Source organism: Nicotiana sylvestris, chromosome 12 (genome assembly GCF_000393655.2).
Source record: "Nicotiana sylvestris chromosome 12, ASM39365v2, whole genome shotgun sequence".
NCBI lineage: Eukaryota > Viridiplantae > Streptophyta > Magnoliopsida > Solanales > Solanaceae > Nicotiana > Nicotiana sylvestris.
In genome coordinates this window covers 91,655,854-91,668,262 of record NC_091068.1, presented here as the reverse complement: position 1 = coordinate 91,668,262, position 12,409 = coordinate 91,655,854, and the positions used below count along the sequence as shown (strand labels likewise).

At 38.9% G+C, this 12,409-nt stretch overlaps 1 protein-coding gene and 1 pseudogene across 1 annotated transcript; one reads left to right on the top strand and one right to left on the bottom strand.

Annotated features, from left to right (window-relative positions):
- Positions 1–879: 879 nt before the first annotated feature.
- LOC104225773 (probable metal-nicotianamine transporter YSL7) lies at positions 880–8,092 on the bottom strand (annotated as a pseudogene).
- A 1,199-nt stretch (positions 8,093–9,291) lies between these two features.
- On the top strand, positions 9,292–12,103 carry LOC138883371 (endochitinase A1-like). The gene is made up of 3 exons (XM_070164054.1): positions 9,292–9,541; positions 10,831–11,060; positions 11,912–12,103. The coding sequence occupies exons 1-3, from the start codon at positions 9,292–9,294 to the stop codon at positions 12,101–12,103; spliced, it is 672 nt and encodes a 223-aa protein (XP_070020155.1).
- Positions 12,104–12,409: the final 306 nt, after the last annotated feature.

Below are 12,409 nucleotides of genomic sequence, written 5' to 3'. Positions count from 1 at the left end.
AAAAATAAACTTCCTGAAAAAGCTTATCATTTCGGTACTCCGTTATGGATAAATATTACCCCCGACAGAAGATTATCTATATCTGGTACAGTAGTAGCTTACAAGCAACTTACAAGAAGCTTATATAGCAGCTTGCAGTAGCAGCTTACAAGCAACTTACAAGCAGCTTACACAACAGCTTGCAGTAATAGCTTACAAGCAGCTTGCAGTAGTAGCTTACACATCAGCTTCCTTTCTTCTATAAATAGAGAAGATTTCTGTTTATTATGTACATGAATTTGAAGTTGACTAATAAATATCTCTCTCTACTTGTCTTTGATTTCTTTACTTTAAAGTCTTTATTTTATAACAGAATTCAACTAAAGATGGACATTTCTCCAACTATTCTACAATGCAATTAATCTTACTATGGCATTTGCTTGTCCTGTACAGTGTAACAGGCTAACAGCAGGTGCAAGAAGCCTTTTTTACATATGGCAATCAATTCGACACTCATACTTACGTTTTACATCTCCGTTTACTCTATCTGCCGTTAAGTCTATTTTAACCTGTTTTGCAGGTGTCTTACGTTACTTTTTTGTGTATAACAGTATTTGGTTTTTTTTGCAGGATGAAAATCTTAATTAAAAGAAGAAAGAAACTACACAATACATTGGCTTTACTAACTAAAAACATAATCCAATAATTTGAAACACGCAAAATACGTCAAGAATTTCGAAAACGACAAATACAGAAACACAACTTGTATTAATTCTACTACTAAAATAAAATAGACAGCTTAAAAACATGTTATGCTAAGAAGACTAAAATAACCAAAAGACTAAAAACTTAGATAAAAAGAACTTAATCTTTACAGGAGGAATATATGTAGGACTAAAGTCAGTGATGAACTTTCATGCAAAAGGGAGCTTTAACACCAGCTAGAGCAAGAACAGATGCTGGAATTCCCCACAAGGATTCACCACATATGAGACCTGAAACCACTGCTGGTCCAAAATCCTTAGCTTTCTGCTTGTTCACCTTTTCCCAAATGAATAGAATCAATGACCCTATACACATGTCAATCGCAAAGTACCCTCCAAGGTAAAATGGTATTGCCAATGCACATTGGACTAGGCACGAACCGATAAATCCTATACTTGGTCTCGAATTTTTTCAGCAGCTGAGTCAGTATGTTGATCACAATAGCAGCCACAAAGAACCAAATTGAGAGCCTGAGGCAATGTTTGGGAAGACTTCCAAAACCTTCCACGCCAAGCAGCGCGATTCCACAATACATCAATGCATACGGTGCAGGGTATGAACCTTCTGGATCACCCAATTTATAGGCACTGTGGAAAATCCAGAAGATTAGTGGTGTTATCACACAGCCCATGGCAGTTCCTATGACTTGGCTAAAGAACATGGAACGAGGCGATGTAAGCGTTAAGTAACCAGTCTTGAAATCTCCCATCAAGCCAGAAGCTGTATCTAGTATGCTCATCACCAATCCACATGAAGCAAGGCCAGCAATCACTCCACCATTTTGCAAACCAACCCAATAACTAAATGTAAGGATTGCAATTTTCCCGTAATTTGAGACCAGGGACCAATCAGTGAGGCCACTTCCATAAGAATTGCAGAAGGCCAAAACTGGAGCAATTACATAGGCAACCAGAATGTGATACCATTTCAGTGAATGGAAGATAATTGGCACCACAATGATAGATATGACTGCAATACCAACGTATCCGCCAATGGCTGCCCAGATGGGGATCTGGTCTTTCAAGGAGTACTCGTTTTGTCTCTTCGTGTCATAGTCTTCTGAGGACTCTTCACCTGAATAATCTTCCTCTTTCCTCTTTTGGAAACTTAAGGCCGTGACCACCAACATGTAAGCAAAATGGAATAGACCATCTCCAAACATCATGGTAATTGCGATAAATACCCTATATCCTTGGATACCATGAAGACTTGATGCGGATAAGTGGTCAGAGTACCAGTCGCCTTTCTTTGCTTCGATCATTGGCCACATGATAGCCCACGATATAATGGCACCAATTAGCAACGAAACATTAACCATGTACGGGCAGAGCATACCAACTCCAACATATGTTGAGGAGAAATCAAAATAGAACCTCTTGGCATAGGCTTTGAAACCAAATGTAGGCAAGCTACCAAATCCGCAGCCATCTTCACGTGCAAATATCCACTGAACAGCCCCAGATATAAAGATGAAGCCAAAGGATTTGAACAAGGAACCAACTTGTTTCTTGGCCAGCTTTGCTCCTTTAGGAGTGTGGAAACAGTTGATAAGGTAAGCAGTCGCAGTTCCACTCGGATATGTCAACTTGTACTTGATAATCATCAACTTTCTTAGTGCCACAATTGAGAAGAGACCAGCAAAGCTGACAACAAGAAGAAAGGGATGTTGAAGTTTGGCAAAATGCCAAAGTCCCACATCGGTTGGGAGAAGAGTTGGGGGATTTTTCCCCCTATAAAAGAAGGCCTAATGTTTAGGATTTAAATACACGTCTCATTTGCCTTCTCATCTGTTTAAGGCATTTGTATCTTCTCTCTTTAGTATTATTTCACTTGTATTTTTGGAGTGGAATAAAATATTGATTGTGTCCGAGGAGTAGGCAAAGTTGGCCGAACCTCGTAAATTCTGGTGTTCCTTTTATTATTGCTTTATTGTCTTATTTATTATTTGGTGGCTGTCATAATTTTTGGTATAGTAGTTGTGACTTATTCACACTATATACATTTGGCTTCCGCAACAATTGGTATCAGAGCCAAGGTACTGTCTAAGTATGCTCTGTGGTTGCAGCATAGTCTGATCTTCCACATCAGAAAAGATTTATCTTGGTAACTGAGTCAAGGTTCTGTCTGAGTATGCTCTGTGGTTGCAGCTTAGTCTGATCTTCTACATCAGAAAGGAAATAATCTTGATTTGTGTCGTCAGCTATTAAATAATATTTGTGTCAAATATGGGAGACAATAAACAAGAAGAATCTACATCAAGTGTCAACAATACGTCATCATTGGCATCTTCGCTTATGACAAGAATTGTGTCAAATGCGAAATTTGCGGTAGAAATATTTGACGGGTCCGGACATTTTGGGATGTGGCAAGGCGAGGTTCTAGATGTCCTTTTTCAACAAGGGCTAGATCTTGCTATTGAAGAAAAGAGACCAGATGCTATTGGAGAAGAAGATTGGAGAATTATCAATCGTGTTGCTTGCGGTACCATTCGATCCTACCTTGCTAGAGAGCAGAAATATCCATACACAAAGGAAACTTCTGCAAGTAGATTATGGAAAGCACTGGAGGATAAATTTTTGAAGAAAAACAGTCAAAATAAATTGTACATGAAGAAGAGACTGTTTCACTTCACCTATGTTCCTGGTACCACGATGAATGAACATATCACCAGTTTCAATAAGTTGGTCACAGATTTGCAAAATATGGATACAACTTATGATGATGGTGACTTGGCCTTGATGTTGTTGGCGTCACTTCCTGATGAGTACGAGCACCTTGAAACTACTCTACTCCATGGAAATGACGAAGTTTCTCTTAGAGAAGTTTGTTCGGCTTTGTACAGCTATGAACAAAGCAAAGATGAATGTGCCTTTTGTCGAGAAAAGGGGCACTGGAAGAAAGACTGTCCGAAGTTGAAGAATAAGGCCAAACATAACAATGGAAAGGCCATTATGGATTCAAATGTAGCTGATTGTGATGATTCAGACTTCTCATTAGTTACAACAGAGTCATCAACATCATCAGACATATGGTTGATGGACTCGGCTTGTAGCTATCATATGTGTCCCAACAGGGACTGGTTCGTGGAATTTCAAGAAGGAGAATATGGAGTCATCCACACAGCGGATAACAGCCCTCTTACCTCATATGGCATTGGTTCAATACGATTAAGGAACCATGATGGAATGATCAGAACATTGATAGATGTTCGATATGTACCGGATTTGAAGAAGAATCTCATCTCTGTGGGAGCCCTAGAATCAAAAGGGTTCAAAATCATTGCAGAAAATGGAGTGATGAGAGTATGCTCCGGTGCACTAGTGGTAATGAAGGCTAATCGGAAGAATAATAATATGTACCGCTATCATGGCAGTACAATTATTGGGACAGCGACAGTGATATCCACTGACGACAAAGAGGCAGAAGCAACCAAGCTATGACACATGCGCTTGGGACATGCTGGAGGAAAATCCTTGAAAACTCTATCAGATCAAGGATTGTTAAAAGGAGTAAAGGCTTGCAACTTGGAGTTTTGTGAGCATTGTGTCAAAGGGAAACAGACAAGGGTTAAATTTGGTACAGCGATCCATAATACTAAAGGCATTTTGGATTATGTACACTCTGATGTTTGGGGTCCTTCCAAAACACCTTCATTGGGTGGGAAGCACTATTTTGTAACCTTTGTTGATGATTTTTCCCGAAGAGTATGGGTGTATACAATGAAAAACAAAGATGAAGTGCTGGGAATTTTTCTCAAATGGAAGACGATGGTGGAGAATCAAACAGGCAGGAGGATCAAGTGTATTCGCACAGACAATGGAGGTGAATACAAAAATGATCATTTCAATAAGGTCTGTGAAAATGATGGCATCGTCCGACACTTCACTGTTAGACATACACCACAACAGAATGGAGTGGCAGAACGTATGAACCGGACCTTGCTGGAGAAGGTACGGTGTATGTTGTCCAATGCTGGCTTGGGCAAAGAATTTTGGGCTGAGGCAATTACATATGCATGCCACCTCATTAATCGTCTACCATCTGCTGCTATTGATGGCAAGACACCATTTGAAAAATGGTATGGAAAGCCTGCTGTAGATTATGACTCTTTGCACGTGTTTGGCTCAACTGCATATTATCATGTGACAGAGTCAAAATTGGATCCAAGGGCAAAGAAGGCTATTTTTATGGGAATTACTTCTGGAGTCAAAGGATATCGCTTATGGTGTCCTATGACAAAGAAAGTAATATTCAGCAGGGATGTTACCTTTGATGAATCTGCTATGGTAAATAAGGTAACAGAAGATACCAAACAAAATGAAGGTGCTTCTAAGCAGGTGGAGTTTGAGGGAAAATTTATTTTTCCTACACAAGAAGCAGAGGAGGAAACAAATGAAGATTACCCTGTGGAAGGAGAGCCAGTAGAGGAGATTCCAACTCAGGAACCTCAACAACAACTTGAATCAATAGCAACCAGCAGGCCAAAAAGAACAATAACGAAACTTGTTCGTCTCATAGAGACGGTTGCTTGTGCAACCTCAATTGTAGCTGATGATGTTCCTACCACTTATAAAGATGTTGTCCAAAGTTCAGAAGAAGATAAGTGGAGGATTGCCATGAATGATGAAATACAGTCCCTTCATCAGAATCATACATGGAGATTGGCCAATCTCCCGAAGGGAAAGAAAGCAATTGGGTGCAAATGGGTATTTGCAAAGAAAGAAGGATTTCCTAACCAAGTAGATGTTCGCTACAAAGCAAGATTGGTGGCCAAAGGATATGCTCAAAAGGAGGGAATTGATTACAATGAAGTGTTTTCTCCAGTTGTAAAACATTCCTCCATTAGAATTATGTTGGCTTTGGTAGCACAATTGGATTTGGAACTAGTTCAGATGGATGTAAAAACTGCGTTTTTACATGGAAACTTGGAGGAGGAAATCTACATGACTCAGCCAGAAGGATTCAAAGTTGCTGGAAAAGAAAATATGGTGTGCAAACTTGAAAAATCGTTGTACGGATTGAAACAATCTTCTAGACAATGGTACAAGCGATTTGACGAGTTTATGTTGCGGCAAGGGTACAAGAGAAGCAAATACGATCATTGTGTGTATTTGCACAAGCTTAAAGATGGTTCCTTTGTATATCTTCTCCTATATGTTGATGATATGTTGATAGCTTCCAAGAATTTGGAAGAAATTGATAAGTTGAAGATTCAACTGAAGAAGGAGTTCGAGATGAAGGATTTGGGTGAGGCAAAGAAAATTCTTGGCATGGAGATAATAAGAGATAGACGTTTAAAGAAACTCTGTTTATCTCAGAAAGAATATTTGAAGAGAGTACTACAACGTTTTGGCATAGATGACAAGACTAAGCCAGTTAGTACTCCACTTGCTCCCCATTTTAAGCTGAGTACTACTATGTCGCCAAAGGATGAAGCTGAACGAGAGTATATGTCAAAGGTACCATACGCAAATGCTGTTGGTAGCTTGATGTATGCAATGGTCTGTATGAGACCTAACATTTCACAAGCTGTTGGAGTTATTAGCAGATATATGCATAATCCAGGAAAGGAGCATTGGCAAGCTGTGAAGTGGATTCTACGGTATATTCATAATACTGTAGATGTTGGGTTAGTTTTTGAGCAGGAAGACAATCAGTCTGTAGTTGGATATTGTGATTCAGATTTTACGGGTGATCTGGACAAACGAAGATCAACTACTGGTTATGTGTTTACTTTTGCAAAGGCACTAGTTAGTTGGAAGTCTACTTTGCAGTCAACAGTTGCTTTGTCTACAACAGAGGCAGAGTATATGGCTATTACAGAGGCTGTGAAGGAGGCAATTTGGCTTCAAGGATTGCTAAAGGAGCTTGGTGTTGAACAAAAAGGTATCACAATTTTTTGTGATAGTCAAAGTGCTATTCAATTAGCGAAGAACCAAGTTTATCATGCAAGGACGAAGCACATTGATGTTCGGTATCATTTTGTACGAGAAATCATAGAAGAAGGTGGAGTCACGATGAAGAAAATTCATACTACAGAGAATCCTGCTGATATGCTGACAAAAGTGGTGACTACGATCAAGTTTCAACATTGTTTGGATTTGATCAACATTGTTGAACACTGAAGATTGAAGATGAAGACACAACCAAAATTTGTTATTGAGAGAGAATTGAAAATGTGGAATTTTGCCAAGGTGGAGATTTGTTGAAGTTTGGCAAAATGCCAAAGTCCCACATCGGTTGGGAGAAGAGTTGGGGGGGATTTTTCCCCCTATAAAAGAAGGCCTAATATTTAGGATTTAAATACACCTCTCATTTGTCTTCTCATCTGTTTAAGGCATTTGTATCTTCTCTCTTTAGTATTATTTCACTTGTATTTTTGGAGTGGAATAAAATATTGGTTGTGTCTGAGGAGTAGGCAAAGTTGGCCGAACCTCGTAAATTTTGGTGTTCCTTTTATTGTTGCTTTATTGTCTTATTTATTATTTGGTGGCTATCATAATTTTTGGTATAGTAGTTGTGACTTATTCACACTATATACATTTGGCTTCCGCAACAAGGGAAGCATCCAACTAATATCAAGCTTCATAGTATTATTTGGGGTATTTCCTGCATCAGCCTGAGCTGCTATGAATGGACTCATTCCCAACATATAACTTGTTGTCCCGCTGCTAAAAGCAATGCCAGAAGAAGCAACAACGCACGTTTGGATGACGGTATTCTCTTGCCTAGTAAAAGGCTGCTTCAATTTCCCAAACTTCTCAATAACAGCAGTCCATGACCTAATCATGGCGAACCCCAAAAGCCCCGCGGCCACGTTAAGAGAAGGGATAACACCAGTCGTGAGATTCAGTTTGCAAACAATGAAGTTGAACACAACGCTCAGGATCAAGCCAGTCACCATTGACCTCAACGTTATTTGCTTCTGTTGATTGTCAAAAGTCCCACATCGGTGGGTGACAATTTGGGTTTGGGAATTTTTCCCTATAAAAGGAGGCATAATGTTTAGGATTTAAATACGCTTCTCATTTGCCTTCTTATCTTCTTAAGGCATTTGTATCTTTTCTCTTTAGTATTATTTCACTTGTATTTTTGGAATGAAATAAAATATTGGTTGTGTCCGAGAAAGTAGGCAAAATTGGGCGAACCTCGTAAATTCTGGTGTTCCTTTTATTGTTGTTTTATTGTCTTATTCATAATTTGGTGGCTGTCATAATTTTTAGTATAGTAATTGTGACTCATTCACACTATATACATTTGGCGTCCACAACAGCTTCTTCCATGGTGGTACTTCTTTATCCTTGAATGCATATTCTGTTGATTCATTATCTCCACTTTCCACGTCCATTCTAAATTCACAAGCACACACACAACACTTGTTTTCTTCTTTCTTTGGGCTCTTTCAAATATGATTGAAAGGAAGAAAGTGTTTGATGTATTTGATGATTTCTTCTTCTACTTAAAACGTAGTATATTTATAGCTGCAAGGGATGGCATATCTTTGAACCAAAACCAAAATGATTTAGGAGAGTTCTATAGGGTACGAAATTAATGAATCAATTAACTCCAAAAGAGTAATCCTAAACCTAAACCTACTAGGTAAAACTTCCGGTTTCTGCTATCCTAAGTGTTTAACCAAAAATCTGAGTCTTTGGTCAAAGCTAAAAAGAAATTCGGGTTACTGATAATCAAGAGACAAAATAAAATACTTTTGAGAATGATGGTAAAACAGCAAATAGTTGTGTATTTCAATGAATTCTCAATAGTATTCCGTGTCCTTACAAATGATGATACTTCTTCCTTTTATAGATAATTCTAGGTAAAGGAATGAAGCCTCAGCTTTAATGATATAATCATGAGTAATAAATGACATTAAATAAGCCGTTATACAATCATTCCTATTAAATACCAATTTTTTAACGTATCAAGTATTTAATAATGAATTTGGACTCCTTTCTGTCATCAGATCTTTGTCTTTAATGCCTTCTAATCCGTTGGCTGTAAATAATTTAAATTGGTACGAGACTCGTATCTATACGTCGTCTCGTGCCTATTTAAATTCTTCTTCCCGTGGCTGTCTTCATCCGTGCCTCTTAGTCAATTGTTGCGCTTTGACCATTTAACTAAACCACGTATCATGCCACATCATCTTTAATATAAACTCAATTTTTTCCCAATACAGATAGTCCCCCCACTTTCCATTTATTTATCAATTAAATAATTGGGAAGTGGATCTTCATGAAAAAGAAATTTTTGCCACAATTAATGCTTATGACAGTATTGACGCCTCAGTAGTCTTTTCCATTTAATGTTCTTCCCATGTGTCATTTTCTGATTGATTCTGCTATTTACACCCTTTTTCGAGACTTCTTCATTCTCACTATTCACGAAGTGATAGCTGCCTTTATTATAGGCTTTCCATCATTACACTTCTAAGGTTGACGGTTCCCATTTTATACATAACTTTTTCTTCCTTTGTCTTCTTCACAAATCTTCAGCAAACACTTTCTTCTTTATTTTTACTCTTTCGACTCATCCTTCCTAACAATGTCTTCTTCAAACCCTAACCGTAAAAATGTTCCAATTCTAGAACAATTCCCCAACGCCCCTGTTAGACAAAGAAGAGGCGGAGGAGGTAGGCTTCGAACAGGGTTAGAATTTACTCGAGGCAGCTCCTCTGGTTCTTCTTCAAGGAGTTCTATCCTAAAGGCCCCCTCTTCTAAAAGTAGAGAAATTCTTGATTCTTCTCAAGAACCCTCAGTTGATGAGATAGTTCCCAGCGATTTGTCTTTTGAAAGTGACAAAACGTCTCTTCAAAAACAAATTGCAAATTTAGAAAAAGCCGATACTTACCCTACAATAGTAACCGAGCTTACAATCCCCACCATAAGAAAAGATTGTAACTAGAAGGATAGTCTCCGAATGTCAATTCCTTCCCCAAATCAAAGAACTTCCTCCTTTAGAAGTGGGTATTCTTCTGTTTATACTTACCCCTTCACTTTAGGTTTTAATCATCCGATTGACCCAGTTATTCTTGATTTTTGTCGTTTATTTACAATTTGTTTGGCCCAAATCGGTCCACTAGTGTGGAGAACAGTGGCTTGTTTGAGATATTTATCCTCCAAAGCCAATGTCAATTTCACCTTTTCTCACCTCATTCATCTGTACCATCCTAACTTAATACGCCATGGGGTTTTTACCTTAACTGCAAGGAGCAAAAAAGTTTTGGTAAATCCTGAGGATGACAAAGATCGTGGATGGTATATCCGTTACGTTGTTGTTCGTACGGTGGACTTGATTGGCGAAACAAATATTCCCTTCCCTGAGAAGTGGAATTTTGAACGTAGGTTTCCTTTTATTTACCGTACCTACTTTTGAGAATTTCAAAAGAAATTTCGTTTTTAACCTCGTCTCTTCTTGGTTTTTTGTAGCAACCATGGGAGATGTGGAACTTATTCCCAACTTCCGTGGTTGGGTAGACTCACTTTTGAAGATTGCTTCTAGGGAGCAAAGAACTTGGAAATCAATTTCTTCCTTACATGGCTGGAAGGTCAAAACACATGGTATCCCCCTTTTTATATATTTTTTTTACATGTTAAGCATTTTTTCCTCAACTTTGATCATGTATATCCATCCTTTAATCAGGATTTGGCATTAGAGGAATGACGGCTGAAGTAGCTATGGCCATTCGCATGTCTGCGAATGCTGCTCTTGATTTGGATAAGGCTCGAGCCTTGCTGCCAAAAAGGAAAGCTATAAAGGAAAGTTCTGAAGAAGAAGAGGAGGGTACCTCCCTAATTACCAGGCCAAGGGTCAGGAGGCGAATAATCATTGATGATGAAATTGAAAACACTCCTGCTCGAACCTCCACCACCGAGCCTGTTTTGATTCATTCTGACGAGGACACCGAACCAAGAGATAATAATGAGTCAATTCAGCATCTTTTTGATAGTGGTTTCGAGAGTGGCGAGCTCGGCCCTGTTTTTGATGAAGCTCCTCTTTCCTCATTTGTTCCTATTTCCTCCATTCCTCTGCCAACCGTAAGTATTTCTTTACCAGTTTTGACGATTTTCGTTCTTTTGCCAGTTTTTACCGCTCCTATGTCCGTTCCCTTGGCAGTTTCTACTGCACCTGCTTCCGCTCCTGCGTTGGTTTCTACATCTTCTCCTTCCATTCCTGTTTCTACATCTTCTCCTTCCATTCCTGTTTCTACATTTTCTCCTTCCATTCCGTCAATTGCTCCTCTTCCCTCTGTTCATCGTACAGAGACGGGTTATAGCAGTGGAAGTATGACTATGAGAAGTGTTACTCTGGAAGTTCCTGCCAATCATAGCCTCTTGAGGAAGACTGGTAGAGCCGATGTTTGGCTCGAGCCCCTAATTGGAGATATCGAGAAGAAGAAGATGGAGAGCCATAGCTGCTTAACTCTGATGAATGACATAGTTCATTCTACTTTGAAGGTATTTTTTCTTCTTACCAACAAGTTTTTTTTAATTATCTTCAATACCTCATTTCTATGAGTTGTCTCTGTAGGCTAACCTTATTGGTACGGAATTAATAGGAAGAATTTCCCTTCTGGAAAGAAAAGCCCGTGAGTCTGAAAAAACTGTCCACGAGGCCGAAGAAATAGCCAGGGGAGCCCAGCTTGAAGCAACCAATTGGAAGGAACAGTTTGAGAATGCTCAAGGGACCATAGAGGAGTTGCAAGAAAATAAAAACCTCCTGGAGCAGTAAAACTGTAGTTTGACTTCTGAACTGGCAACTGCCAAGGCTTCTTCAAGCCAATTTAAAAGAGACAAAGAGCTTTTGGAATGCTCTTTGTCAGAACAATTATCCAAGGCTAGTGAAGAAATTAGGGAGCTTAAGGCACTTTTGGCTAAGAAGGAAGAGTATGCAGGAGAGTTAGTGCAAAGCTTGACTCAAGCTCAGGCTGACTTACAGACCTCCTCTGACGAGATTCATGCCTTGAAGAGTTCTCATGCCTCTCTTGAAGCTTCCCTTGATTCCCATTTAGCTGAGCATCAAATCTTAAAAAACGATCTTGCTATGTGGGAAAAGGAATATGGACTTCTGGAGGAGAACTTCAACATAGAGGTGAGTTGGGCTTTCCTGAAATCTCGCCGTGATGCTTTGACGGAAGTTGCTCAAGAAGGTTTTTGACTTGCAGTCTGAACTGGCCAAAGTCGTAGATACCATCGAGAAAAGTCAACAATCTACTGATACTCCTTCTCCTGTACTTGAAGTTCCTGGAACGGAAGAACTTTTAAATGAAGAAGTGACTACTGCAGCAATTGGGGTTACAATTCCTGCTCTCGAGGGTAAAACGTCTGATGCTCCAAACCCTTTAGTGACTAGCTAAAAATGAAATTGTTGTAAAGGATCTTTTAATGAAGTCCCCAGTTATCATAATGGGGCATTTGTAAAAAACAAATGCTTTGTTGACTAAGTTTGTACTTAGTTTTTTTTTAAAAGAAGTTTTATCGGTACTTCTACATATTCTATTCTTCCCTGTTTATCTAGGACTCATGGAATAGCTTAGCATTTTTATCCTTTTAAAATGCTTTATAATTCTTCTCATGAAATATCAACATGAGGCTTATAAAAGAGGGCCCTTTTATTTTATCGACACTTAATGAAGAAGACGTCTCAACTTCATAATGGTGTT